This window comes from Vulpes lagopus, chromosome 5 (genome assembly GCF_018345385.1).
Source record: "Vulpes lagopus strain Blue_001 chromosome 5, ASM1834538v1, whole genome shotgun sequence".
Classification (NCBI taxonomy): domain Eukaryota; kingdom Metazoa; phylum Chordata; class Mammalia; order Carnivora; family Canidae; genus Vulpes; species Vulpes lagopus.
Window position 1 is genome coordinate 29,122,849 of NC_054828.1, and position 26,382 is coordinate 29,149,230.

At 53.3% G+C, this 26,382-nt stretch overlaps 2 protein-coding genes across 4 annotated transcripts in view; one reads left to right on the forward strand and one right to left on the reverse strand.

Moving 5' to 3' along the window:
- The window catches only part of LMAN2L (lectin, mannose binding 2 like), a 30,220-nt gene extending 22,660 nt beyond the window's left edge, over positions 1-7,560 (forward strand). For all 3 annotated transcript variants that reach the window (XM_041755683.1, XM_041755684.1, XM_041755685.1), the window contains 4 exons: positions 1,173-1,334; positions 1,424-1,538; positions 4,718-4,837; positions 5,166-7,560. In XM_041755683.1, the coding sequence (XP_041611617.1) occupies positions 1,173-1,334; positions 1,424-1,538; positions 4,718-4,837; positions 5,166-5,308 (540 nt within the window). In that variant the 3' untranslated portion in view covers positions 5,309-7,560. The remainder of the gene's footprint in view (positions 1-1,172; positions 1,335-1,423; positions 1,539-4,717; positions 4,838-5,165) is intronic.
- Position 7,561: 1 nt separating this feature from the next.
- FER1L5 (fer-1 like family member 5) overlaps positions 7,562-26,382 on the reverse strand; it is a 62,132-nt gene continuing 43,311 nt past the window's right edge. Inside the window, exons 21-53 of the mRNA XM_041755682.1 lie at positions 25,443-25,543; positions 24,629-24,806; positions 24,396-24,551; positions 23,098-23,229; positions 21,741-21,904; positions 21,332-21,446; positions 20,342-20,444; positions 19,594-19,757; positions 19,338-19,496; positions 18,946-19,090; positions 18,746-18,823; positions 17,641-17,822; positions 17,261-17,437; positions 16,953-17,042; positions 15,829-15,975; positions 15,580-15,742; positions 15,406-15,431; positions 14,725-14,775; positions 14,491-14,592; positions 14,016-14,135; positions 13,337-13,498; positions 13,017-13,108; positions 12,463-12,633; positions 12,102-12,250; positions 11,759-11,898; positions 10,300-10,388; positions 9,965-10,054; positions 9,463-9,604; positions 9,171-9,270; positions 8,906-9,099; positions 8,621-8,730; positions 8,164-8,308; positions 7,562-8,048 (exon numbers count right to left, since the gene is read on the reverse strand). Coding sequence (XP_041611616.1) covers positions 7,821-8,048; positions 8,164-8,308; positions 8,621-8,730; positions 8,906-9,099; positions 9,171-9,270; positions 9,463-9,604; positions 9,965-10,054; positions 10,300-10,388; positions 11,759-11,898; positions 12,102-12,250; positions 12,463-12,633; positions 13,017-13,108; positions 13,337-13,498; positions 14,016-14,135; positions 14,491-14,592; positions 14,725-14,775; positions 15,406-15,431; positions 15,580-15,742; positions 15,829-15,975; positions 16,953-17,042; positions 17,261-17,437; positions 17,641-17,822; positions 18,746-18,823; positions 18,946-19,090; positions 19,338-19,496; positions 19,594-19,757; positions 20,342-20,444; positions 21,332-21,446; positions 21,741-21,904; positions 23,098-23,229; positions 24,396-24,551; positions 24,629-24,806; positions 25,443-25,543 — 4,365 coding nt within the window. The 3' untranslated portion in view covers positions 7,562-7,820. The remainder of the gene's footprint in view (positions 8,049-8,163; positions 8,309-8,620; positions 8,731-8,905; positions 9,100-9,170; positions 9,271-9,462; positions 9,605-9,964; positions 10,055-10,299; positions 10,389-11,758; positions 11,899-12,101; positions 12,251-12,462; positions 12,634-13,016; positions 13,109-13,336; positions 13,499-14,015; positions 14,136-14,490; positions 14,593-14,724; positions 14,776-15,405; positions 15,432-15,579; positions 15,743-15,828; positions 15,976-16,952; positions 17,043-17,260; positions 17,438-17,640; positions 17,823-18,745; positions 18,824-18,945; positions 19,091-19,337; positions 19,497-19,593; positions 19,758-20,341; positions 20,445-21,331; positions 21,447-21,740; positions 21,905-23,097; positions 23,230-24,395; positions 24,552-24,628; positions 24,807-25,442; positions 25,544-26,382) is intronic.

Consider the following 26,382-nt stretch of genomic DNA (forward strand, 5'->3'; position numbering starts at 1 on the left):
TGTGGAGGTCACCAAGAAGTGGCATGAGTCATATTTCCTCTCTTTTCATCACCCTGCCTCTGCATTGCCTCAGCACTGGGCTGGTTCTTAAATGGTTAGCCCATCATTCCTGAGGAAGAACTCACTCCTCCAACTCCATTGGAGAGCCAGGGCCTCTGAAGTAGGTGGGAGGATGGGTAGCATATGAGGAAACTTGCAGTGGGAGAACTTGCCCACGGTATTACTGGAAGAAGTTATGTGTAGTGAAGCTTAAGTGTCCTGGAAGGTCTTTCAACTAAGAACAGTCATTGTAGCTGGAGAACACCAGCTAGCAGCCTGGTTCTGGCAGTGCTGTTTCTGAGTCCTCATCCATTTAGCATCCATCCTATGCTCATAGGATTTGAGAATTTTTTTCTTTATTTTTTTTCTTTATTTTTTTTTTTTTGAGAATTTTTTTCTTTAAAGATTTATTTTAAACATACAGAGAGAGAGAGAGAGAGAGAGAGAGAGAGAGAGGCAGAGACACAGGCAGAGGGAGAAGCAGGTTCCATGCAAGGAGCCTGATGTGGGACTCGATCCCGGGGCTCCAGGATCACACCCTGGGCTGCAGGCGGCGCTAAACCGCTGCGCCACTGGGGCTGCCCAGGATTTGAGAATTTGAAAGGAGCTATCTGGAATGGAAAGATTTCCCTGATCAAACAGGTATTTTTAGAGTGCCTGCTATGTGCAAAATGGTGACGAGGTGGGAAGGTGTGGGGTGGGAGGTTGTCAGGGATGGAAGGTAGAGACACAAAAGTCTGTGATTTTTTTCCTTCAAGAAGTTTACATGGCAACTGAGGAGATATATATATATATAAAGAAAAGCACTGGTCCTGGGCCATGTATATATAATAAATGCCAAACAGTGTTCTCTGGAAGGATTAGAGTCAGACTCTAGAGGGGCCCTTTTAGGCCTACCAGATTGGTAGCAAGGAGGATTCCTGAAGGCAAGTAGAGCGTTCAGTTGTTTCATGGGCCATATTCTTTGCGTAACCATCTGAGTGTGCATTCTTAGGGGCTGCTAATGACAAGGTGGAGTGGTCGTCTGGTCTGGAAGGGCTCAGCTTGTATGTGCAAAATTCCTGTTGCTTTTGTACAGGCATTCCTAAGAGTACTTCCTTACTGTCCTCTGCTTTTCTTCCCTGCATTCCCAGCGGGTATTCCCCTATATCTCAGCAATGGTGAACAATGGCTCCCTCAGCTACGATCATGAGCGGGATGGGCGGCCTACGGAGCTAGGGGGTTGTACGGCTATCGTCCGCAATCTGCATTACGACACCTTCCTTGTGATTCGCTATGTCAAGAGGCATTTGACGGTGAGTCCTTGTTTTCTGGACCAGTTGGTGGCATGGGCTATCTTGCACCTGCTTTCGTGGCCCTGATTGATCTTTCCTTTTTATTCTAGATCATGATGGACATTGATGGCAAGCACGAGTGGAGGGATTGCATTGAGGTGCCTGGGGTCCGTCTGCCCCGGGGCTACTACTTTGGCACCTCCTCCATCACTGGGGATCTCTCGGGTACTGCCACATGTACTCTTTATTTGTCCTGACTGAGGTCATGTCTCGGGAGCTGGACCTTGGTGAGGCTTCTCAGGGAGGAGAGCCAGACAAGCAAAGCTGTGGGAAGCAAGGACCCAGACAGTGCTTATCTTCTGGCATTCTTGTGTCCATAAACCTCCCCCGACCCCCCTGGCTAGGTTACCCTAGTGCAGTTGGCTCTAGGAGATGGTTGGTGCTAATGGAGTGTTTGTCTCTTCAGCAAGCCAGCTCTTCCAGCCTGTATTTGGAGTTCCATGCTTTGGTATCTCTGGTGCCCCCTCTGTAGTCTGGTTCCTTCCCATCTATCTCCTGTTGTGCTGAGCCCCCCTTCTCTTAACAAAGCTTTTCCTTAAATTCCTTGATTCTGCTGCCCCTCTTCTAACTCACCCCAGTACCCTCTTTGTGCTCAGAGTTTTGAATGTGCTGTGTGTATAGGTGCTTCTGTTTTCAGGCCATCCACCGCTCTACATCACTGCACTCGGACCTCCCAGGTATCTCAGCCAGGCCCTCAGCACTATTCTCATCAAAGCTACTTCTATTTCCTCACCATATATGGTACTCTGTTCTCGGTCCTCTTTGTCTTCTCTTTGGCTGGTTTGACCAGTTATTCTGAAACTCCTGCTTAATTTATGTGGCATTAATAATACCTGGTTCTTTTACTTTTCTATCTCTGGATTTTCTTCCTTCTTGTCCTCGATTTGTAGCTTCCCCTTCTATATTCTGTCCCTTCGCTTGAGCCTTAATCCAAACATCTTTTGAGAAGAGGTAAGGCACTGAACTTTTGGGTTTTTTGACTAGTGTGATTCATTATGTTATAGCTAGTATGAAATAGAATTATTTTTGTTTACCTGAAGGAGTCCTTTGCTTTAGATATTTAGTGATACTGTCTATATTAGTAAGTCTCTGTTCTCTGCCTGTAGGATATCCCTAAATAGAAATTTGGTCTTTCTTTTAAGGACTTTTTTGTTGACAACTTCTTAATGTTATGCAGTGGTTGAAAATGGCTGGTTCTCCCATTCTTTGATGCCCCTACAAATGTGAGGAACGTTGCCTGGCTTTTTATCTTGTCCCATGGCTTAAATTCAATCTTGACAGCAAAAATATTTTTCTAATTGAAGGCGAAGCTAGTTTTTTTTCTATCTGGGATTCTGCTAAAGGTTCTAAGAGTCTTAGCAGCTGTAGATGCCATCCTAATAATAGAAATGGTGCTCTTCCTTCTTTGGGAAGGAAGTGAGGGTCATTCACCTGGAGTTGGGGCAACCATCTTGCTACTTGTTGGATCACAGAAGAGGGCAGAATGGAGAGATTCACAGAGAAGTGGTGCACCAGGGCTTCAGATTTGTGGTCTCTCTTTTTTTTTTTTTCTTTAAAGATTTTATTTATTTATTCATGAGAGAGAGAGAGAGAGAGAGAGAGAGAGAGAGAGAGAGAGACGTAGAGACATAGGCAGAGGGAGAAGCAGGCTCCACACAGGGAACCCAACATGGGACTTGATCCTGGGACTCCAGGATCACACCCTGGGCCGAAGCTGCCTTCGGTGCTAAACCACTGAGCCACCCAAGGATTCCCATCTTTTTTTTTTTTTTTTTTTTTTTTTTTAAGATTTTATTTATTTAGGGGATCCCTAGGTGGCTCAGCAGTTTGGTGCCAGCCTTTGGCCCAGGGCGCGATCCTGGAGACCCGGGATCGAGTCCCACGTCGGGCTCCTGGTGTGGAGCCTGCTTCTCCCTCTGCCTGTGTCTCTGCCTCTCTCTCTCTCTCTCTCTCTCTCTCTCTCTCTCTCTCTCTATGTCTATCATGAAAAAATAAATAAAATCTTAAAAAAAAAGATTTTTATTTATTTATTCATGAGAGGCGCACTATCATGAATAAATAAAATCTTTAAAAAAAAAGATTTTATTTATTTATTCATGAGAGGCACAGAGAGAGAGGCAGAAACATAGAGAGAAAAGTAGGCTCCATGCAGGAGTCCGATGTGGGACTCAATGCCCTGGGCCAAAGGCAGGCGCTAAACCGCTGAGCCACCCAGGGATCCCTGATTTGTGGTCTCTTCATACCACTTCCTGCTGAAAGAAACAAGAGCTTCGTGGGGAAATGGCTGATGCCAGTTCTGAGGTAGGAAATGGACAAGCTGGGAATTTCCCAGGAAAGCAAGGAAGATAATCACTTCTGGGTTCATGTAAAAGGACTCAGGAGCCAACTTGAATAGGCTCCTACTGGAGAAAGATGGGTCGTGTTGAGCATCTGTAAATGCTGTAAATGTACAAGTTCAGTGTATTGAAATATATCGAATATGTTTGAACCTATGAGATTAGAATGACACTTAAAAAGAGAAAAAAGGGGTACCTGGGTGGTTCAGTTTTAAGCGGCTGACTTGGGCTTAGGTCCTGATCTCAGTCCTGGGATGGAGCCCTGCATTGAGCTCCCTGTTCAGCGGGGAGTCTATTTCTCTCTGCCCCTCCCCCCACTTGTGCACGCTTTCTCTCTCTCAAATAAACAAAATCTTAAAAAAATAAAAAGAAAAAAAAATTGACTCCCTAATTCCTTGATTCTTCCTCTAGGAATAGTGAGATTCAGGGTCACAGTTAAAAGAAGCTGCAGAAAATTAGTCTAGAATGAAAGTGTGTGCCATGCCAATAGCTATGCCCTGCTCATGGCCCATTAATCAACTGGCGTAAGGCCCTTTCCTATCTTGTGTGTGTCGTCTGCACAGAAGGGAAGCTGTAGTGCTGTGTCTTCCTTTGCTATGCTACCGGGTTTTCCATATGATATGGTCTTTAATTCTTGTATTATGTCTCTTTTTTAAGCTATATAGGTATTGCATGCTTGTTGATAAAAAACTTTAAATCCTGAGTAATCTACAATATTCCCTATTCCTTGTTCTTATTTTTAGATGAGAGAAAATAGAGGTTTTAGTTACTTTTTTTCAGTCACTGCTAGTGGGGCACATGGCTAGCTCAGTCAGTAGAGCACCCAACTCTTGATTTCGGGATCTTGAGTTTGAGCCTCATGTTGGATGAAGAGATTACTTAAAAAATACAGTAAATTTCTAAAAAACCCAAAGTCACTCCTAGTTGGCTGTAGATCAGATGTTTGAACCCATATACTCCCAAAATACCTCTTTTTGAGGTGGTTTGGGTCCTCATGTTTTCCTGTAGATAATCATGATGTCATTTCCCTGAAGTTGTTTGAGCTTACGGTGGAGAGAACCCCGGAAGAGGAGAAGCTGCATCGAGATGTGTTCCTGCCCTCGGTGGACAACATGAAACTGCCTGAGGGTGAGTGCAGGGTTCTTGGGAAATGGTCCTGTGGTTGGAGAGGAGGTTACTATGCCTGGGTGGTCTGAGGTGACTTGCACCCACAGATCACAGGGCCATCTCCTTTCTGTGTTCTTCCTTTGAAGAACTTAGAGCATGCCCTTTTGCCATTCCACTTGTCTCCATGTTACAGATGAGCAGGGCTGCTCAGTTTTTAAATTGAGGCACCTGGAAAGGGAGTGTCTGTCTGCTCTCTGGCTCCCAGAAATGAGTGTCAGAAACTGGAGACTTGATACTTTCCCACGTGGGTGGGCTCCCTGATTGACTTGCTTCTCTCTTGTGTCCCTAGTGACCGCCCCATTGCCGCCCCTGAGTGGCCTGGCCCTCTTCCTCATTGTCTTCTTCTCGCTGGTGTTTTCCGTATTTGCCATCGTCATTGGTATCATACTCTACAACAAATGGCAAGAACAGAGCCGAAAGCGTTTCTACTGAGCCCTCCTGCTGCTGCCACCTCTGGCTGTCACCATGAGCAGTCTCTGGCCTGAGTGCAGAGCCGGGCAGGCCTCTTGCAGTCTCCAGCAGCTGGTCAGGGACTCTGTTCTCTCACTGGAGCTTTGAATGCAGGGATGCTGCATTGCCACGGTTACCGATGGGGACATCTAACTGGTTCAGGAAGCCCACCTACCCCAGGACAGTGCTGCTGTGATGTGCCTTTCCCTGCAGTCCTTCCACTTGGGAGCGAAGAGGGATGGAGAGGATATATATACGGTTCTGATGCCAAAATCACAGAAGAGAATTTAATTGCTCAGGCTGCCTTGTTGTTGGACTCAGAGGACCCTTGTACTTCATTTTTAAATCTGCAGAGAACATAACACTGATAACGCCTCATACCTTCCAGGCAGCCATTCATTGGGTTTTTGCTTTTTACCCCGGCCTCCGTCCACCTGAAGAATTTTCATTGGAAATCTGGGTGGACACTTCTCCCCTGTGTTGCCTTCTCCCTCCATTCATTGCTCTCTCCACATGCAGCCTGAGCTGGAAGAGACATCTGGATGCCTCTCTTTTGGAGGCTGGGGCTGCAGAACAAACTTAAGTTTCACTGACCTTCCTTAGGTGGCCACAGGGAGAGGGCTGTTTGCTTTGGCTCACTGCTCTAGCTGATGTTTAGCATGAATCTGGCTTCTGTTGGTTTGTTTGTGACCTTCTCAGTTGGTTCCTTTAGGTTCTCAGTCAAGTTTGGCTGAAAGTTGGTGTGCAAGAGAAGCTTGTAAGACTTCATGGATACAATGGGAGTAACCATGAAATTGACCAGCTCCATGTGTTCACACCAGAAGCACCATTTGCCATGTGAGCTGACCATGTGGAGATGTTTCTGGACTCTGGAGCCTGCCTCACTACGTGTTTTGTCTTTATCATGATTTTTGGAATCTCAGAGTGTTCAAAACCTAAGGAAGCTTTTGGATACTCCCTAAAGAGGAATCTTGGCTTCTAATGGATAAGAAGCAGTTGCTATTCTCCTGTTGCAAATCTGGGAGCAATGGACCTTCGTCATCTGTGCCTGGAAGAGTTCATTGTCATTGAGTAACAGAGCGTCCTCCTCTGTGGGTCAATCCTTATTCCACTGCCTTATCTGACAAGGGGTCATGTGCTGCTCACCTGTCTGCCCTGTGATTAAATTGGCCAATAGGCCAATCTCCCTGGGGGGCCTGAAGCTCTGAGCTCTCCTAGCCATGTACTTCTGTAGCCTAAGGGAAATTCTTAAAATGGCTGATGGAAACCAAACATGAGCTTCTAACTCAGTGTCCTTCCTTCTGGGTGTAGTTTTGGGGAAGGTCTAGGCCTCCTTACTGAGCCCCCAACTTGTCAACCCTTGCTCTGCCTTCTCCTGGGTTAGGAAAGCCCTCAGCTTGGCCCAAAAGGAAAGGAGATCACCTTGGTTGGGTATAAGTTTCCATTGTGTTGGGGTTTCTTCTGTCCCTCCCACATGCTTAAGTGAGCATCTTAGGTTGTAGTGCTGTCTTGCAGGTATGAATAAAACGGATCCTCCTAAGACCTTCCCCACAAAAGCAGAGCAGCTCCAGGATATCGGAGTACAAAATGTTGACCTGGAGCTTGACCTTAGGACCACTTAGAACTGAGAAAGCAAGTGGCTGTTTTGTCTTTTTTGAGTACAGGGGGAGATTGGCTAGACCCTTGTGGGAGGACCTAAGTGGGCTCTTGAGATGGGCCAGGCAGTGCTCCAGAAGGAAGGGGGCTCATCGTGGGAGAGGGTATGTGTGTGATGATTGAATTTAAGTTCTATATGATTCCAGCCCATGGGCTTCCTGAGGCTTTTTAAAGAGGACAGGGAAGACATAAGTGCAGTCCCTACTCAGCCTGGGGGCCAGCCTTTGAGAAATATGTGGAAACCGTCTAACCTAGCATGGTAGGGTCTGCCCCAGCTTTTGCTTTTTGTTCTTAGAAACAAATATTTCCCACTGTGAATGGGACTAAATACTGTTCTGGGCCCTGTAATCCCAGGCGTGCCCGAGAAGAGGGAGAGGTCTGGTCTGTTGGCATGGCTCTTTTGAACATGCATGGTAGGGATCAGAGCAGTGGCCTTGGCAAGCTGCTTACCCCACACGAGCCATCTCGCTCCTCACAGTCTCCCTTTCCCTTGGTTTCCCTTTGATTTCAGAGCCTCTTAGAGAGGAAGAGACCCCGATGTCTAGAGGTGGTGTATAAAGATGACGTTGCTCCCTGGCCTCATGAGTCTTGCCTTTCATGTTTTCTTCAACCCCCTAAATTACAAAGTGGCTCTCTGTGACAAAACTTGTTTATTTCAGTGGGAAAATGACAACTCTGTCCTTCCTGTTGAAGTGGTTTCTGAGCAGAATATGCCCCTCGTTGCATATGTCTCAGAAGTCCCTTGCATATGCCCTAGAAGATAAAAATGAGAACTGGTAGGAAGTGCAAGGGAAGGGCCAATAATAAGCAGGAGAAAAGCCAGGCAGATGTGGACCAATTAGTCTTGTGGGGCTGGAAGTTCTGGAAAAATGTCTTGTAGGTGATTCATAGGTCCCTGGAGGTGTTTCAACTCATGGTCTATTGTAGGATTTAGGTTCAGATGCTGGCTGGTGAGGATGGGAGAGTGGGCATTGCTGAGGTTTGGTTGATTGATGATATTGGTGGATATTTTAATGGGAGCGTTCAGCCGAAGTTCAGGTTTGACCCAGCTCATGGCCAAGTAGTTCTAGAGAGAACAGGTGAGAGTTAGCCTGAGGTAGCCACTGGAGGCTGTCTCTTCAGAGTCCTCCTAAGACCAGCTAGTGAATGCCTTTGTCCCTGTCCCCAAGGCTGTCACTCACCGGTGTTGAATAGATAAAGTTGAACAGCATAAGTGCTAAAAAAAGTATGATTATAACCATTATGATTTTGAAGTGGTAGCGTTTCCAGAAAATGCGGCAGAAGATTGTAATAGGTGACCGAAGCAGGAACATGGTGTTGGGGCGTCTATCCATGAGCAGAGGAGATGTCGGAGGATGGAGGGCAGAGGGAACTTTCAGGTCAAGTGATGCACAGCAGAGAGCTTGCTTTTTCAAAAAGCAACTTCTGCTTACTCGTGTGTTCTCCCCTCCCCGCCCCCTTCACCCAGGCTGTTCTCTCCTCATTGTAACTGAGCACTGAGGTGGGGTGCTGGGAAGTTAGTACCCCTCTCCACTTGTAGGCCCACAACTCACACCCTATACAAATTGCTGGGCCCAGTAGCTCAGCCTTGTGAATGGGGAAGAAAGATTTGGTCCCCTCATCCCACAGGACTCTTACAGGGGAGGATGAAGTGTAGGGTATTGGTTGGGTTCCGATTGGCCTCGCCCTGCTGGCCTTATTAAGGCTTCCTTCTCTGACAGGATCTCCAGCGTCATCTTCACTTTACCCTAGAAGCACCATAGGTGGTGGGAGGCTGAGTTCATTACAGCAGGTGTCCCAAAGCCCCTTCCCAGGGTCCAGGAAGGAAAAAAAAGATTTAGCTAAAGTCCCCAGAAGTCTGTTAGAGCCAAGTTACGTGGCACAGCAGTCCTATATGCAACAGACACCCTCCCCAGCTCCTACCGACATGCGCCATTTGCCACCATCGAGGACCTGGGAAGGCCACCAGCCCGTTACAGTCTTCTTCTTAAAGAGGGAGAAGTGCTTATACTGAAGGAAGTAGGGCCACTTGGAGTCAGTCTCCATCATCCTGATGGAGCACTTGCTGGAGTGCCGGGCCGGGAGGGGCATGTCAAACAGATCCAGCTCCAGGACCCCTGAGCCCAAAGAAATGCCATCAGCAAGGAGCTCCCCGGCCTGTGGTCACGGGCCCTGTGTCGGGTCTCACCTAGGAAGTCATCAGTGGAGAACACATTATTGTCCCAAATCTGGATGATGAGCCGGGCTGGGAACTTTGTCACCGTGGGGTCCAGGCTCCATATGTATTCCTGGAGGATGGCAGAAGAACATATTACTGGCCTGTCTCCTTTGAGGTTTCCCTTGGCCACCTTATGAGCCCACCACCCAGCAGTGATGATGGGCTGTTAAGGAGGCAGCTTTCTGCCCAAGTCTGTGTTCCAAGGGTTCTGGTGCAACTTGCAGTTCGAGGGAGGGGGAGTGCAACCCCCCAGCCCTGTCACCTTCTGGCTCTGGACACACATGTGCTCAGCTGCCAGGTAATCCATGCTGAAGATGAACCTCCAGTTGAAGGTGCTCTCCCCAGTCAGTGAGTAGTAATGGATATCTGTCTTCTGCATGTCTTTCTCGAGCCCGACCATCCACCTAGGGCCAAAGTCCTTTCACCTGGAGTTTGTGTGTATCGTTCCACAGACACCAGGCATGGGTGGAAGTGGAGAGATGTCACCTCAGGATAGTGGGGGGTAGGTTGGAGGCAAGGGGACTACACAACTGGGGGATGCTGAGGGAATGCTGCTGGAGCCCTGCCCTCTCCTTGCCCCCCCCCCCTTTTTAAAAAAAAAAAAGATTTTATTCATGAGAGAGAGGCAGAGACACAGGCAGAGGGAGAAGCAGGCTCCCTGCAGGGAGCCCAATGTGGAACTCAATCCTGGGACCCCAGGATCACGGCCTGAGCTGAAGATAGACGCTCAACCACTGAGCCACGCAGGCTCCCCTCTTCCTCACCCTTTGACATAGATGTCGCTTATCCCAGAGGTTAAAGTTCTCCTCAGGTCCACTTGGGCAGTCTTCCAGATAATGCAGCGCAGCTCATACCTGTAGCCACTGTACTCTGAGGCTTTGCTGAGGAATACCTCCCCAGCTGCAGCCTTGGTGCAAGAAGAGAAAGGGCTGGGGGGCTGCCCTCCATGCCCACAAGGCATGCCAGATTTAGGGGGATGGAGAGGAAGGAAGCTCCCAGGATTCCCGGGAGAAGGAAAGAACCACTGCACCCTAGTGTGTGAGCACACCTGTGTTCCATGCCTGGTAGAGTGCAGGGATGGGCTTGCCGGGTCACTCACCTTCTAGGCTTTCGGGGCCTGATGTTGACGGGGGGGCCAGGAGGCCCAAGCTTCTTGGGGAAGATGTCCACCCACATTTGCACCTTTCCCTAGAGCGGAGATGGATTAGCTGGCTGGGAGTTGTGACACTCTTCTCAGCATGCTGGCCTGGGAGCCTGGTCCCAGGTCCTGATGTCTCTTGAGGCTGGGTTGCCACCACTGGAGGGTCGGGTAAGGGGGTATCGGTGAGGTGAAGTGGACTTCAGACAGGAAGTCTGGCAGCCACCCACCAGCTTCCTTTTTTTTTTTTTTTTTCTTTAGTTTTGGCTGGAAGAATAGTGCAGAGTAGGGTTGGCAGTGCATGAAGGCTACTTCAAGACTGATGGCCATGGGATCTGGAGGGTTAATCCCATTTAGCAGGCTATGCTAGACAGCCTCTCTGGACAGGCTCCACAGTGGGGTTGGGGCTTCACTTATTAACCAGCTTAGTGGCCCCGAGTAAGAGCAAGCTAGGTGATCAGTCCAAATGCCCAAGCTGTCCTATGTCGTGTTGTGGAACCCTATCCCATGGATATTAAGCTGCCCACCAGGCGCAGAGGTCTAAGAAAGGAGGATGAAAATGGTGAGAAAAAAGAAGAGAAAAAAAATAAAAGAATACAACTATCAACACTGGAAGGTAGATATATTCTTTCAAACTGACCTCATTTTATTCTTTTGAAGTTGACCCGTTTTCTTTGCTTTTTCTTTTAAAGATTTTATTTATTCATGAGAGACACAGAGAGAAAGAGAGGCAGAGACACAGACGGAGAAGCAGGCTCCATGCAGGGAGCCTGACGTGGGACTCGATCCCAGGTCTCCAGGATCACACCCTGGGCGGAAGGCAGGCACTAAACCACTGAGCCACCCAGGCTGTCCGACTTGTTTTCTTAAATAGAAAACAGGTCTAATGAGAATGGTTTAAAAAGTGCTCAGCAGAGAACTTAGTGTCTGGAATGTGGTATCAAGTTAAGAGATTTGGAGAATGAGAAGAGCCATTCTGGTGGCTGGAGGGTAGATAATTAGGGTGTTTGCGGGGATTTTTATTCCTTCTGTTTGGGGTTCCTTGGTGTGGAGAAAACATAGCCTGCAATTAACAGGCCAAACAGGGTTGTAATGTCTGCACATCTGACTCCGGGTGCTTCCTCCCGGCCCTCCCCCAGGAGGCACTAAGGCAGTTGGCCCTGGCTGGTAGGGCATCTCAGTGCTTCCACCCACTGATGCGAGGCCTGGGCTTCTCGTAGATGACTTTTCCAGCTCTGACTTTCTTCTTTCTAAGTGACGTCATTGAACCCTCTCACTTTGAACATGTGCAGAACATGCTTGTTTTCTGTGCATGGGTGTCTGTGAATGCTTGGCCTCCCCTTCCCCTCACATCATGGGCTATGTCCTGGCTGGTTGGGCTCCCTTATCTAAGCCTGACCTCATCCCTCCAGTCTCCTACCTGGTCGATGCCTGGCTGGCTGTCACTGTACAGTGTACGGGTCTCCACATGCTCAGGTACCAGCCCCTGCGTGTGCAGGAGATACAGTGCAAGGCGTTCTTTCTTAGGACCCAAATAATGAAGAGTAGGGGGTGTGGGCTCTAGTTGGAAGGAGGTGGAAAGAGGGGGTCACAATGTCATTAGCCTTCCCATCTCTCAGGCAGGCACACCCCCCCTTCCCTACACCCTGCCTGGAGAGTGAACATGGTAGCTCTCTATAGGAGGAAAGGGCAAAATGAGGCACGTGGCCTCTGGTTTCAGAGGCCTGGATCTGCACCTTCCCGCAGCGTGCTGTACTTCTCACCAAAGCTTTGCAATTTGAAGTTTTTCCCATTGTAAAAAACAGTGTCCTCCTCAGGACTGAACAGAGGTGGAGGCAGCCCTTTCTGTTTGGCATGGCGTTCCAAAAGGAAGCTTGGGGTCATCTGATCCCGCCACCTAAAGGGCCCTGACCTGTGGAATTAAGGGAGAGGAAAAGGTGGGAAAATTTGCATCCTGGACAACATTCTGTCTTGAGCTGCAGGATAAACAGTGGTGCGGGCATGAATGGAGCCAGGTTCGGGCCCTGGCTCACCAGCCCAGGATGTGAGCTTGCCTCCAAGAGAGTTAGGGGCTCCCTCCTTCACCCCTTCCCTACTCTCTTGCCCAGCCTCAGGTCCACTCACTGGCAGTAGGATTTGGAGAGCCCACAACGGGCTCCAAAGCCAGACAGGAGTCGGTTTTCGAGGTCAATGACTGTGGTTCCAATCTTATCATCAGGTGAGAACAGGTCAAAGTCATAGAGCTGGATCTCTAGGTCCTTCTCCAGCGGGATGATGCAGCTCAGTTCAAACATGCTAGGGGTGGGTGAGGGTGTTGGAGACTACAGAGACTGGCCAGCTTCTTGGCCCCTTGTGTGGTCATGGTGAATACGGAGAGCACAACCTGGGGTGGCAGTCGACTGCCAAGGACTATCCCCCCGTCGTGGCTAGGAATAGCTCTTGACAGGCTTGGGTTGTACAGCCCTGAACCCCTTTCTCAGGCAAAGCATTTGAGAGTGAAGGTAGAACTGATAGAACTGACCACCCTTCCATCTGTCGAGCACGGAGAGTGCGAGAGCCCATGCTAGGAACTCCAAGCTTAGAAAGAAATGCAAGAATTCTTCGCCTTCTGGGGCTTACTCTAGCACAGTGTGGGAGGGTGTGGAGGGGTGGGGTCAGGTGAAGCTGGGGCAGCTCACATGCCAAAGATGGGGTCCAGAGTGTTGGGATGGTACTTGTCCCGGTTGCCCATCTTTGTCTGTCCCAGTTTCAGGATCACATAAGGGTCGCACTGAGGTTGGGTCATAGTGAGGGAAATGTGACAGGAAATGGAGAGTCAGTCCAGGTTGGTCGGGGAGGGTGGGGGTGGAGCATCAGAGGGAGCCTGTGGGAGGTTAGCTGTCTGGGTATCTGTAGCCTGGAGCTCCAGGACCCTGGGGTTTATGGCAAAGCGTGGGAGGCACCTGGGCTGGGCAGGCCCGGAGACAACAAGCACCACGGGCTTGGGGCTGCGCATTACCAGGCCATTGGAATCTTGGGGCTGCAGGTTGATGGCTCGGACCATGTACACCCGCACCAAGCACTCTTGAGGGAAGTCCTCTTTTTCACGCCAAACCAAGAACTGGCGGGGGGGCTTGGGGACTTTTGGATCCTCAGGAAAGGGGTAGACACGGAAAAGGCCCTGTGTGTTGGGGAGGGAAGTTGTTGGCAGTGCGGGCCCAGCTCTGCGAAGCCCTCCAGGAGGTGCCCCAGGTCCAAACTCAGGAGAGACTGGGCTGTACGGTGAATGGGCGAGGTGGGTGCCATAGAGTTGCTCTGCGGGGACAGCCGTGTTTGGGAGGGGTGTTGGGCAAACAACCGCAGCGGTTAGTTGAGTTTCCAGTTTCTGCTGATGCAGACTCCCATTCTAGCCCCATCCATTCCTTCAGGCTGGAACTTGCTCTCGAAGGCTCTTGGGACTTGGGAGACCAGTGCAGGCCGAGCCGGAGTGAGAAGCCCCCTGCCCATCCCGTGTAAGGGGAGGAGGTCTGTCTGAACCTCCACATCAGTCAGCCTCTGGTCACCTGCTCTCCAAACTGTTTTTCAAGCCCTCCCCACCCAATCTCACAACTAGCATAGAGAACCAGGGCTTTTACTAGTCTTCTGAGTACAGCAGGGGCTGGGGAGACTGGGGCAGCTCAGCTGGGATGAACACCCACCTTGAACTCCCCTACCACAGGGCTGTCCAACTTGGGCTCTTCCTGATAGAGTTTGAAGGTCTCGCAGAAGTCCTGCAGGCCTTTGAAGGCAGGCACAGCCTCCAGCTCACAGTCGTACACCTGCAGAAGGGTGCATGGGACCCAGGCCGGTGGGGAGAGCAGGGCTGGGCTCAGCCAGAGGGGACTGTTCCTGCCATCAGGGGTTGAGGGACCACTCATTCCCAGGTCTTGCTGGGAAACGTCTGCTCAGTTGGTGGCCCCAGGGTCGGCATTGCCTGCTATGGATGGGGCAGCCCTGGTTCCCAAAAGGGCATGTCTGGTGGAGGCTTGGGGAGACAAGGAGGAGACTATTGTCCACCCCCACCCTCACCCCCACCCTGGTAGTTTCTAGAGGCATCAGGGCAAGGTTTGCGGGTTTCTCCCAGCAGATTTCATTGTGTCTCTCAGCGATCTCCCCTCCTGGAGGCCTCCAAACCTTCAGGGTATGGTAGTCTTTGTACTTGTACTGCAAGGACTTAACATCTCCTGTGGCCCAGAACAGCTTGCTCCACCAGTCCACTTCATGATGGTGTTCGTCCTGGTAGGGAAGGTCATTCTGGAACCTCGGGGAGCAGTCACAGTAGCCTTCCTCTGCCCAGGATCATCTGCCTCCCACCTCCCTGAGCTACCCGGAGTTGTTCTTTGTTCCCTGGGGCTGAGCCTATATCACCTGGGTTTTGCTGGGACTTAACCAGAACTTTTCATAGAGATAATCCAGGAGCTAAAAACGAAAGTGGGAGAGCAGGGTGAGGTGTGGTGTGCCTACCTAGCCTGCTCACCATCTCTGACCTCCGAGGAGAAAGTGAGTGGAGGGCAGGGCTTCCTTTCCTGGCTCCCTTACTCTAAACAGAGCCCCTTCAATTCAGGGATTGGCACATGGGATTAGGAATCAGAAGGAGGGTCAGCTTAGTTCTTATATTCATTGCCAAAAGCTACAGATGGAACTCTGGAAGGGCTCAGAAATACAGAACCCCAGGCCCCACCCCAGATCTACTAGATCAGAACCTGCTTTTGCTCAAAGTGTCCCTGGGACTCCCATGCATTCAAGTATGACAAGTGCTCTCAAGGGGTAGTTCTGAACCTTGGAAACATTGGAATCACTGGAGAGGGGTGGGGGCTTGGCAACACTGTGAATGCTCAGGTCTTTCCCCAGCAATCCTGATGGAATTGGCCAGGGGCCTGGCCATCAGGATTTCTCTAAACTCCCAGACAGTGCTCATGTGCGGTCCAGGTGGAGAGTCATGGCTTTAGCGTTCTCGTGTATGCGGTTTCGTCCCTGCCCCTCCTTAGGGACCAGGGGCATCCCCTGTGAATGGTGTGTGAGAAGGTGGGACCTCGAGCCTTTACTCACCTTCTGGTACTTTTTCACAGACAGCACTGTGTGGAGAAAGAAAGATCATGAATCTCAGCAGAGGGAGAGGAGTGAGGAGGAGGGACAGGAGCCTGCAGGGCAGCCAGGGCCACCCCCACTCCTGGTGCCAGCTTGAAGGTGAGGCCTGGGTAGGGCGGGGAGGAGGGGCCGTACTTGGAAGCTGCGGAGGCACGTAGTCGTCAGCCCAGGGGTCACAGAAGTAGGGCTGGAGGGAGTTGATGTTGGCCTGACCCACCACAGTCTGCTGGCCGAAGTCCTGATTATCTACCACCTTCAACGTGAGGGACGGCGCGTAGACATCCTCCATAGGCATGAACTGCAGCCCCAAGGAGAGGCCGGAGCGTGAGGCCTCCCAGGAGGGAAGGGCCGCCCCAGCTCCTGCTCTGCCCAAGGCTGCCTTACCAGAGTGAGGAAGAGCACCGACTGGGTGAAGTTAGGGTTGGTCTGGAAGTCCCTGATGGGCTCCGTCTGCAGGGACTCTTCCGAGCATTCTACCAGGAGCTGAGGGGAACGCACCTGTTTCATGTTCCGAAGGCCCCAGGTCAGAATCTGCCAGAACAGAGAAGGAGCGGTGGGCCCAGGGGCAGGCCAGGGGTCTGTAATGGGGCCCTGGCCAGAGAGAGGGGGCTGTCCTGGGAGTGATGGCAACTTATGGAGCACCCAGGGCCAGGAAACGAGCTAACCCAGGTCTCCTGTCCTGTGAGGAATCCATGCTTGTCCTCAAGACCCCCCATGAGGATGTGCCCTCTGGCTACGATCCTTCCCTGGCCTCCTGGGTGGGCTGTGAGGTATTGCCTTTCCTCCCCTGCTGCTTTGTCTGGCCTGCAGGCCTCAGGGAGTTCCCAAGGCTGGCTGCCTCCAAGAAGTAGGGAGTGCCCCAGGTTTCTCGGGCGTCCCTTTTGCCATCTAGCTCATTGCTGACTTGGGTCCCAGAGAACTCCATGGCACCCCAGGAAATGGCCTCTTCAGGGACCAGACTGAGGTTGCCTGATCTCGGGGGGGCCTCTCCAGGGTTAGGAGGGCCTGACCATCTTTTGCTTTTTGCCAGATTTGTGGCAGAGCACAAAGGTTCCGATGTGGGGACCTCTAGGCTACTGTCAAAAGGTAGGTGAGAAACATCCTGGCATTTAGAGTCAGGCAGGGCCAGGCCCAGATTCTGGTTCTGCCACTTAACCCCTGTGTCACCTGTGTATGTGGGCTAACTTGTCTCTCAGAGCCTCAGTTTTCTTGTCTGAAAAGTGGTCCCTACTGCAGAGGAGCCACGAGGGGCTCAAATGAGAATGACTGCTAAAGCCCCCTGTCTACAACCCCCCACAGAGGCCTGCAGGAAGACCCTGTAAGATACTCTATTCAGAGCTTCTACTCTTCACGTCTCTCCTGTCTCCCTCTGTCTTCTCAGTCTCTTCTTGGGGTCTGAGCTTTGGATCAGGTAGTCAGGAGGCCCCAAGCAGAGTCCACAGAGAGGGCCCCATGGCACCCGACCACTCTGAGGGGTGCCGGCCCTCCCCGCCCCACACCCTCATCACCTCAACAGCCATTTTCTTTAGTGTGGGCTGGATGCTCTTGGGGAGTGTGTAGACTCCGTTCTTCCAGGGAACACTTAAGATTGGTGGCCTCTCTTTGAGACTCTGAAGGGGTGAGGTGGGAGAGCAGGGAGCATGAGGCGCTAGTGGGCTCATCCACTATTTCCCACCCCCAAACCAAGTCCCTAGCAGGGCTCCAGGCCTTCCCTGAGGGGGTGGAGTTGACTGCTGGTTGTGGGGACTTGAGGCAGGGGAGTGGGGCAGGGTGGGGGGTACCGAGCACGCCCCCTGCCCCCCCAAACCAGCCAGGCTCTCCCTCCCAGTACCTCAGTCTCGAGGATCAGCTCACAGGACACCAGGATCTCACACTCTTCCTCCCCTAGCAGTTTTACAAGGGGGTGCCACCTCAGAGGAGGCAGGATTCGGTTCTGGACATCCAGCCAGACCACCGGGGACCACATGCTCCGGCCCCACAAGGTCTCCTTTCCCTGCAGGGAAGGGGAAGTTTGCCAGATGTGGAGGCCAAGCTGGAAGGTTCTGGCTCCTCCCCTGGGAGGCTGACAACTCTTGGATAAGAGCTAACATTTCTGTTGACAGGATGCTGTCAATCAGACCCCCATTGGAGCACTTTCTGGATATTCTCCTCTAAAATAAAAAACTCAGCAACTTTGCCCAGTCCAGCCCACCCTACCTGGGAGTCCTGCTGCCACAGTTCCAACACCACGAGTGGTGGGCTGGCTTTGGTGTCCTCGGGGTCCTCATACAGAAGGAGGTGCTGGAAAATGAGTGTCTGGGCCCACGTGGGGGCTGCAGAGCTCCTGAGGGTTTGGGTGCACTGGCTATAGTTCAAGAAGATCAGCCGAATGAAGAGCACTGGGGGCGGGGTAGAAGGAGAGGAGGGAGTCCTGCCACCGAGCTGTCAGGCGAGGCACTCCTTTCTGGCAGCTGCCACCACTGGACCAGATATCCAGGGAAGCCCAGGCGGGGCAGCCACAGCCACTGCCAGCTGTTGAGAAGGCCACCTCAGTGCAAGCTGCAGAGCCAATGGCCATGTAACCAGAGGCCAGGGACCATTTGGTTCCATCCACATCGGTCTTACACCACGGGGTTGAGATCTGGGTGTTGCAGGGATGGAGGGCCCCACGGCTCCTCTGGAGGAGTTCTAAGGAACAACCACCTGTGGCTGCCCTTCCACAGCATCAGTGAGTGGCTGTGGTGTCAGGAGACATCATGTGGCCTTCTCAATGTGGACGCTGATGCCCAATGGACACAGCTCCCGGTAGATACCCACTGCCCGGGCTCAGGCCCTCATCTGGCAACCTGCTCCTTACAAACAGTGCTACATAGGACAGTTGTGTGCATAGCACATGACTCTCCTGAAACCTTCCCTGCGTCCTCATGCACAGGGCTGGAAATCGCCACACATCCTCCCTACCCCTCATCTTCTGACACAAGGGACATTCAGTCCCAAATCATGTCCCCCTTTCGTCTTCCTGTCTCATCAGTACTCTGCCAGAAAAATCCTCTTCCCTCATCAAGATTTAGCTAAGTGGTCCTGCCAGGGTAAAGCCTCCCCAACTCCGCTTTCTGGTTTCCACAGTGTCAGGGACACATCTCAAGAGCAGTCCCGTCGTATACTCCTTCTTTGTATCTTTCCCCGAAAGCCAAGGCCCTGAACTGCTGGGGAGAGGGATCTGCATGTTTGTCACCCCCTTTCTTGTCATTTTTTATGCTGCTGGGTGGCCACATCATGGGACCCCCAAGGGCATGGGGGAAAAGGAATGCCTGTTGCCTACCCTGGGATGTCTGGAACTGGTTGGACATTATGTTCCGGGCCTGGTAGATGTAGCAGAAAAGTTGGTAGTAGTGGGGCCCTGGGTAAGAGAGAAGCCACATCTGTCACCTGCCCCCAGGGTCCCCAAGCCATCCCCCCTCCCCACTGCTTGTCCTCAGATGCAGGGTCTCGGACCACCGAAGCCGACTCTCAGATGCTTACTGTTGAAGATGCAGTAGATGAAGGGTAGGTCATATGGGTGGATGTCCTCTGGGGCAGGCCTCCAGTAGCTCCTGATCGTTTTGTCTGGACCCTGTGTCAGCCTCCTGTTCTCTTCCTTCCTAGCCTGCTCTTTCAGATCCAAACTCTGTGCCCAGGACATTCTCCCTGAGGCTCTTGGGTGCTTGGCTTGTCTCCTCTAGCGTGCACCCAGATTACCCTTCCCTTACAGCCCGAGGGTGTGGATCTGGGGCACACACTCCCCTCCTCCCCGCGCCACCAGCCATCAATGCCCTGACCTGGGGTGTCTCCCACTATCTGTCACACCCAGGCTGGGCCCTGGCTCTGGGAGGTGGGGTTGCAGAGAGGAGTCACCTAGACCACTGAGGCTTTACCATGGATCCCTCCAGGAGGAATATGGGTGCAATGCCCTTGTCCCTGTTCAGGGCCAGCCTGCGGCGCCAGCAGCGGCGGCGGAAATGGCTCTGGGGCTGAGGGTTCAGGTGGAACTTGGAGCCAAAGGTGCCATACTCCCAGCCCTCCTCCTCCTTGGCCTGGCTGGGGTGGTGCTGCAGGGAGGGGAGCAGAATGTCACCCTCCCATCATGGCACAGTGTTGGCGGTGGGGACCCTGCCCAGGTGGCCCTCTCACCAGCTGCAGGAAGGAGAGGGTCTCCTGCTCCAGGCTCAGCTTCCCATGGTTCCGACAGCGCAGACGCACCCAGCGCCGGCGGCGGCAGGAGTAGTAGGTCTTCTCAACTGAGTTCCAGACCCGGGGTAGGCCTGATGGCTCGATCCCTACTCCGTACTCCCAGCCTGCAGAGGCAGGACCATGGCCTGTGGGTGCCCGGGTGCCCAGGTGCCCAGGGGCTGGGAGGTGTGGACAGGCCTGAGAAATGGGCCCCAGAAGCAGGCTAAAGGGGAAATGCTTTCCCTCATGTGCAGCTGTCTCGGGCCCTGAGGTGTGGAAAGGATGGTGTGGTCACCAGGGTGGCTTGGGCCCAACTGCCCATTTTACTAATGAGGAAGATGGGGCTCAGAGACGTCTTGTGACCCGCACAAGGTCACACAGCCCATATGTAGCAGTGTCGAGGTCTGAGCCCAGGTCTTCTGACTTCCAGCCCACCACTCCTTCCCTGGAGCTACTACTACCTCAGGTGAACCCAGGCTCCATGACCATTTCCCCTTTCTAGAAAGTGCTCAGGAGGTGCTTACAATCTACCCTGTCTGAAAACTAGGGCCCAAGTCTATAGAAAGGGTGGTGATCCTGAGGCTGGGGGCCCCCCCAGAAATTCAGGCCCATCCCCCCGAGGCCTTGGTTGCTTTGAGGCTGTGGGAAGTGTCAGTCCCTGGCAGCTCCAGGGCCTCCTTCCCTCAGCCCATGCGACCAGAGGATTGACCTTCATTGTCCACCGCATGGTTCAGCTCCACGACCCAGTTTTCCTTAACATGCCAGCCTTGGGGGCACTTGACGTTCTCCCTGGCTTCCACAGGGTCTCCGTTCTGAGGGGGGACAGACAGGGCATGCCGGGGGCACCTGAGCCGGGAGGCCACCTTCACTCACTCTCCTGCACATTTGCTCATCTACCTGCCCTCACGGTGCCCCACGCCCCCGGCAGTGCTTGCTACTTCTGGTGCCCCCACCAATTCACTCAGCTGGCTTTTACTGACTTGCCTTTTTGAATGGTAAACGTATTTGTAAAAGGAAATTTGGTATAGTCACTGTGAATGGAAAATCAAAATCAGTACCATAAATAGGAAACACCCGTCCCAGTGACTGTGAAAGGGGAATAGTGTGACAGCTCAGCTGGACGCTGTGGCCTGCCCAAGCCGGCTCTGTACTTGTCGGGGAGGGGAGTGCACGTGTGCGCATGAGATGGGTTCGACCTGCACGTCCCACGCAGCAGCCACCAGCCTAGGGCCACTTAGGTATAAACTGATTAAAATGAAACAAAGTCCTGAATTCAGTTCCTCACTCCCAAAAGTACCACATATCAAGTACTCAATAGCCACTCGACAGGTGGACAGTGCAGACATACAACATTTCCATCATCACAGAAAGTTCTATCGGATGGTGTGGGCTTAGGCTAACTAGCCCCAGACAGATTCTCTCCTTCTGGGTAAGAACTACCTTTGGAAGAAGCTTGGGAGGGAAATACTGCCCCTCTACGTCCTTACAGTCTCTTTGAAGGTCTCTCACCAGCCGCCTTGGGATACAAACCCCATCAGTGTGCACCCAGGGTCCTGCACAGCGTGTGGGGAGCAAGGCTCAAATGGTAACCTTTGGTCCAGTGCTCGTTCCACTCGGGGCAGCCCAGCTTCTGAGGTGCCCACCTGGGTGCACTGTTTGTCTCCCCACATCCCCCGAGGCAGCGTCAGCTCCCACTCACCACGTCCGTGTTGGGGATGGCTGCCGGCACCCAGGCCCCCGCGGTGTCTCGCCACTGGTTCTCATACACCTCCTCCAGCACCTGGCTCTTGTTGATGTCGATGTTCAGGAGGAGTCTAGGGGCAGCAAGACCCCATTTCCAGCACATCCCTCTGAACTTCCAGGCTCTTGGGTCCTCTTTTGCTGGGCCAGTGTTCCCCTACCCTGTAGCCCCACCTGCTCTGGGCAAGGCTGGGCAGTGGGGCTTGGCACCCAGGGCAGGGTGGTGGGCAGGAAACTTTGTCTTGTGCACCCCAGCCCTTGGGTGCAGGTGACAGTGGCCGGGTGCCCACCTCCCCAGGCTGTGGCCAACTGGCTCTCCCGGTGCTGCCCACCCCAATGCTGCATATCCAGGGGCACCCTGGCCTTACCTCCTCTGAGGCTCCACTGTCCACTTCCCCTGCCAGTGCCATCCTTGGGGTACGTGGAAATCCTCCTTGGGGAGGGCCTTGTGCCCCATGACGTCCGAGAAGTTGGGGCAGCGGTACAGGCCCTGTTGTCCCCATTGGTCTTTATACTTGGCCTGGTTCTCGTACTGGGGGAGGGGCAGCTGTCAGTGCCTCCCCAGCTCACAGGGGACATCAGGCCCCCCTTGGGCCCCATACTCTGGGCTACAGGCACCTCTTAGAAATGTGTTAGGCAAGAAGGGGCCAGGAGCTTATGACAGGCAGCACTTCCCCTCAGTGGCACTCGGTTGGCACAGGAGGACACTGCTCGTCCAGCTCTCACCTCAGGCCAGACCCACGCCCAGGCTTTTACGTGCACTGTCCTCTGTGATCCTCAGAGTCCCATTTCACAGGCAGGGAGACCAAGGCTCAAAGGTCAGCTCTACCCGAGGGTGCGCAGCCACTGAAGGGTGGAGCGGGCAGGTGCCTGTGTTAGAACCTGGGTGGGGGCCCCCGTGGTGTGGGTGGTTAGCCTTGCTCCTCACCCGGGGAACCCAGTGCCGCTCCACCATTTGCCACATCTTTGCTGCCTCTGAGTCTTCCCTACCTCATCCCCTTGCTGGACATGCAGCCCCTGCTGCCTGCACCTCATCCTAAATCCCCAGTCACCTCATCTCCAAGCCCTACGTCGGGGCTGATTATGCATGTTTTAATATATCCATTCACAGCATGCAACTTCGGAACCACAAAAATGTGTTTTTGACTCAGAGAATTAAAAAGCTGAAACTTCTTAAACTTCTTTCCCTCTGCTTTCAGAGCCTTCTCCTGAGCCGTATCGTCCCCTGGGGAGCAAGGCTCATCTTGCCCTCCTCTGATCCTAGAGCGGTCTCTGACCAGCTGCTCACCCACCCCCTGTGTCTCTGGTTCTCTGGAAAGATGGCTCATTTCCAGGCCCCTCCCTCCCCAGAACCACCCGACTGGCCTAGAGGACCCAGCTGGGGCCCGCAGGGGTCCTAGGCCACCGTGTTGGTGACAGAGGAGACCCCTGCCAGTTGGAGCCTGGCTCATCTCCCACGCCTTGAAGTAACTGGGAGCAGCTCCCAGGGAACCTCCATCAGGGAGAGTGACTGGCCCTGGGGACCACTCAGCTGCCCCTTGCATCATCACAGGCCTATGGCTTGTCAACAAGGGAGCACCATGTGAGGCTGCTCCAGGCTCTGCTACCTCCCTTTATCAGAGCCCATTTCGTAATCCTCAGATTCTGCTGGTGACATTTTTCTCCACCTCTGGTGCTGGGCAATGGCAGCTGGACCTTCCCCTGCCCCACTGGGCCACTGCTCACCGTCTCTGCGTACACAACAACTTCGCCTTGGCGGAGCAGCTGCAGATCCTTGCTGTCCGTGACGTTGCCGAGCCACATGCAGACGCGGAGGTGGGCCGGCAGTGTGTCCTTCTGTCCTTCACCCTCTGGGTACTAAATCAGAGGCAGGTCAACCCCACAGGAGTGCATGTGCCCCAGGAGCAGGGGCGGGGGTGAGGGGGGCACACACCTGCTCCTTCACAATGAGCCCTTGGAGCATCACACTGAGCTGGGTGCTGGGGCTTAAAGTGAACAGTGCAGAGTTCCTGCCTTCCAGAGGGAGATGATATGCAAATGGTTATACCTGTGACCCCATGCATGACGGAGAGGCTGTGGGGGTTTGTGGGAGGACAGTGCCACCCAGGGAACCAGGGAAAGCTCCAAAAAGGAGTGGTGATGGTGGTGACATTGACAAGGCAAGTGTTGAAAGTGCAGGGTATGCTCTGATCCTCACACACCTCTACGGTGGGGAAAGCATCATTTTCGCCACACTTGTTTTATAGAGGAGCAGATGGAGGCCTGGAGGTTGGTTGGTCTGAGATCACACAGACCAGTGAGTGGTACAGCCAGGAGTCAAGTCTCAGTGGTTCTCGCAGGATGAGAAAGACTCTGATGGGCATGGGAGGGGCCTTGCACAATGGTGGGAAGGGCCCAGGGCAGGCAGGTTTGGGGGTGGGGAGGCCCACAGTGGCCTGGCTATTGAGAGTATGTGGCCCTGAGAAGACTACTGCAGTGAAAAGGGGCTGGGACCAGGCCAGGGAGGTTCAGCATTCTCCAGGAGGCAATGGGGAGCCAAGGACATCTCTGAGAGCAAGGGAGTATTCCCCACATGCTGGAAGGAGGAAGGGGAGGAAGGCTGGAAGGAGGGCTGTCATCAGGGGTGCTGGTCAACCAGCCTTATTTATGGCCTGTGTTTGATATGGGGGGCTGGTGCCCAAGCCTTGTAGGCATTAAATGTTTTGGGAAGTACCCAATCCTGGTCCAGGGGAGAGATGACAAGGAACTGGACCGAGTGTGGTGTAAGGATGATGAAAGAGATGAATTTGAGGAACATTTATGAGGGATGTGGACTTGGCATGAACCACATGATGATGGGCCTTCCTCTGGAGACTGCTTGAACCTCACTTCACCTGCTAAAGGACCCAGGAGAGGTGAAGTGGGCATGCCCTCGGGGAGACTCATGGGGGCTGCCCCAAGAGCTCAAGGTTTCTCCCTTGGGGGCTTTCTGGGCCCTTTCCTCCTGAGGAGTGGGTTGGCCCAAGGACTCCCAGCTTCCCCACCTGCAGGAGGAGTGTCTGTATCTTCCCACAGAACCTGCCCGAGTGCAGAGCCCCTGTCGGGGAGAACAGGATGCTGTGAGCGGGGACCTGTGCGTAGGCCACTCGCTGCTCCTTGGACATCAGCCAGATCATCACATCCGGGAGGGTCATCTGGGGCTGCATAGGCGGGAGGGCGTCAGGCCAGCGTGGCTGGCTGTGAGTCCCCCTCCCCCACCAGCGTGTCCAGTGCCCACCTCGGGGAGCACCGCATTGAGGCGGTACAGCCAGTCCTCCACGGTGGCCACCATGTTCCTGGGCTTAACTTGCTTGGCCTTTTGGGCCAGTTCCTGCAGGAGGCGACTGCGGAGCTGCCACCTCTTCTTGTCCAGGTCAGTGGCTTTGGGCTTATCGGTCATGCAGGGCAGAGGGTGTCTGTGGCCAGGATCGGGAGGGAGGGCGCTGGACCTCTCTCCGCCTCACCTCACATGACCTCCCGCCTTGCCTTGTGGCCAGTGTGTGCTTCCTAGACTTGAGGTCCTGCCTGCCCCTGATGGCCTGGCCCCTGGGTTCTCCCCCTTCCCCTCCCACCCTCCAGCCCCATCCAGTGTGCCACGCCTGTGTTCAAGGAGCTCCTTCGGAGGTGGGTGAGAGCTGTGGGACAGGGGCCAACCAAACCCTGGGGGCTGTGGGGCTGGGAGAGGCCTTAAGATGAAACTTCCAGCACAGGCCGAGCCCTCTGGAGGTCACTGTGGACAGGAGCAGCAGCTGGGGAAAAGCTGCAGGCCAGGATGTGCAGGGCTTGTCAGGATGACAGGGAGAGGCTTGCTTTGGTGGAGCAGCAGGCATGGGTGTAGGGACAGCCAGGGCAAGGTGGGGAGGTCAGGGCCAGTTTCCGGAGGGCCTCATCGGGGGAGGAGAAGCAGCTCTGTGGTTTGGGCTTCAAGCTGGGGAGAAATTGGAGTAGAGCTCCTTTCTTGAGGAGGTAGGGGTTGGGGTTGTTCTGTCTGCACCCCAACCCCTTGTGAGCCTAGCTCAGCCCTGGCCTGGAACCACATGCCCCTCCCCTACTTGCAGTCCTCCACCAGCTCCTTCAGCAGCTTCTCCCACTGGGGGAGCAGAGCGGGGTCCCTTGGATTCCTTATGGACTTCAGGGCGTCCAGATTGGCTTTCTGCCCGGCAGGAGAGAAACAGCCAGTGAGCGTGGGGGTTCACCTGGGAGAGGTTACAGGGTTGACTGGCCCGAGATGTTTTCAGTCAGGACCTAGGGCCTTTTGGGTAACCTGAGGATGTCAGTCCAAAGCTCTCACATGCCCTTGCAAGGCTAGGATCCTCATGTACTCTCTTCACTACCCGACAGAATTAAGTGGCAGGAAGGTTCCAGGACTGTAAGGAGTACAGAGTCTTGACCTGGGGCTTCCCTTCTATGCAAAAAAGTCATATCTAAGGTGGAGGCACCAGGTGGCTCTCCTGCCTGAAAATGTTCAGTGACTTCCCTTCCTTAACAGATGTCTAAGATCTTTTGTGATCCGACCTCTTCCAGTTTCTTTGGCTTTATTTCTACATCACTCCCAGGCCCTCACTGTCCCGGAACGTCACATCATCATGGCTTTGCCAATTTTTCCCTTCTCTGCAACTGCACCACGCCCCCAGCAAACTCATTCTTTAAGACTCTGCCCAAATGTCACCTCCTTTTGAAACATATCCTCTGATTATCCTCTCTTCATCTCCCCTCCCCCATCCCCAACCTCACCACCCCCATAGCTCTGGGTACTATATTTCCAGCCCTAGCTGTGCCCTATGGTAGCTATTTGCATATCCAGCCTCCCAGATGGTAAGGCTAGGCACTGTGTTTGTTCAGCTTTGGGTCTTCAGTGTCTAGCAGTTGCCTGACACCTGCGTCTTCACTGGTGTGGAATGCATGAGTGAACTGAGTGACTGGCTCCCTAGGACGGTGATTTAGTTCCCCAAGCCTCCCAATCAGTGGCCTGAACCCACCCCTGCACCCTCC